This window comes from Limulus polyphemus, unplaced genomic scaffold (assembly GCF_000517525.1).
Source record: "Limulus polyphemus unplaced genomic scaffold, Limulus_polyphemus-2.1.2 Scaffold209, whole genome shotgun sequence".
In the NCBI taxonomy this organism is placed as follows: Eukaryota; Metazoa; Arthropoda; class Merostomata; order Xiphosura; family Limulidae; genus Limulus; species Limulus polyphemus.
Genome location: NW_013665819.1, coordinates 582,917 through 584,794, shown reverse-complemented (window position 1 = coordinate 584,794; position 1,878 = coordinate 582,917). Strand labels below are relative to the sequence as shown.

The 1,878-nt window shown below is 30.9% G+C and overlaps 1 protein-coding gene across 1 annotated transcript in view; it reads right to left on the bottom strand.

Moving 5' to 3' along the window:
* Positions 1 to 1,878, bottom strand: part of LOC106478413 (vacuolar protein sorting-associated protein 4B-like) — a 33,482-nt gene that overhangs the window by 8,220 nt on the left and 23,384 nt on the right. Inside the window, exon 8 of the mRNA XM_013938956.2 lies at positions 352 to 433. Within this exon, the coding sequence (XP_013794410.1) occupies positions 352 to 433 (82 nt within the window). The remainder of the gene's footprint in view (positions 1 to 351; positions 434 to 1,878) is intronic.

Below are 1,878 nucleotides of genomic sequence, written 5' to 3'. Positions count from 1 at the left end.
TTTTTAACTAAACAGTGAAATCTGAAACAGACACTACAACAGTTTGTAAAACAACATTCAAGAAGACACATTTTCAGTAAACTGCATGATATTAGATATAACAAAGCTTCATAAACACATTAATTCCCAATGCATCAGATGCATCTTAAAAAATAACATCCTACAAAGCCTCTTGTAAGGATAATATAATATTAAATCCAAATTAATCATTTGACTGACTAATTTCTAGATCATTCTTATTCTAAAGAACCCCCCAAACCTAAAGGAAAATGTTACTAAAGGGAATCAAATACATGAGTTCTGAACACCACAGTAAAAGCAGTGCAGATCATGCTCGGCAAAATAACTTACCTTCTTCTGATGGCAGCATCTAGGACCCATGGGATATTGGTTGCTCCCAAAACAAGAATTCCATCATTGTCAGTGCCCACACCTAATATCACATGTATACTTAAAACGTGATCAACAAAGATAAGATTTTGGAAACATTTTAAAGTGCAGTCCTTTATTAATAGTGGGTTAATTAAAAATATGCAAGTTGGCAAATTCACTTGGACATACATTTGAGTTTCAGTTGGAAAATATCAGGGTTAAAATACCTAGGGTTGCTATCCCGACTAGTCTCATTACAAGGCAGAGTTATTCATGACTTCCTGAAGTTGGCTTCAGGCACATTTTTCATGTTTTGTGCAGACGATTCATAAATATCAAAAGAAATATACTAATTCCAATACTAAATCAAGTCAATTATGGGGAATGTGCTTCTAGTGAAAATATATCCCATTGTATTTAACCTTGTGTGGGCTAGAAAGACAACACACTCTTAAATCTCAGTTCTAAAAGTGGGTTACTACTGATTAATAAATGAACAAATCCTAAGTAAACACTTCTGACTCATGTTTTAAAGCCCTTTTCTGGAGTTCTAGTTATTGGAGATTTTTATAACAATTTTTAACTTCAATGACATTTTTAAAGCTTTTTTTTCAGGCTTTTACAATGAAGTTTGTTTTCAGCTTTTGTAACTCAGTTATGGAAAAACAAATAAATTAAAAGAACTTCACCAACAAAAGACATATTTACCTCTGATTAAACAGTGAATACTTGTATTAATTAATATACTTTTTGTATGAATAGAAATATTCAATCTAGATTTTAGTTAATATATTTGGTCATCTTTCACAATATTTTTCTTCTTTTCTTTCACAAGAATTAATGTCAATTACTTGTATAAAATAACACTACTTTAGACCATGTAAACCATTTACATGCTGTCTTTATAGAACATCATGTAAAACAATTCCTAATTATGTCAAACAACTTAAAATTAACTAATAGTAAGACTTATTATCATCGTATAAATCCATATGTTTATGTGCCATATTTTTGTTCCAGAATAAGTGGGGACAGCAAAGGTCATAAGATCTACAAGAAGTTTTACTACTGTTTAAGCAAACATCAACATTGAAAGAAATCAATGCTTTCAATACTCAACTTATCAAAATTACACAAGTCAATATATATCTATGGACTACTGTTATTTTCATACTTGATATTTGTATTTAGTATAGCATTTTCCCACATACATATTTGATATTTGTATTTAGTATAGCATTTTCACTCAAACATTTTGAAAGTAAATACAAAGGAGTATTAAATGTTGTAACAGAATAAGTAATCTTTAATGGCCTCGTAAAATATTTTTCCCCTTCTTTTAATACATTGCATGCAGTGGTGGGATTCAGCCGGTTCGCACCGGTTCGTGCAAACCTGTTCTTAGAATTTAATGACCTCCACGAACTGGTTGTTAACAATCGTATGTATAGGCCTAATAATAACGTTACAACTTACACGTACGTGTGTTTACAACGCAACTTTACT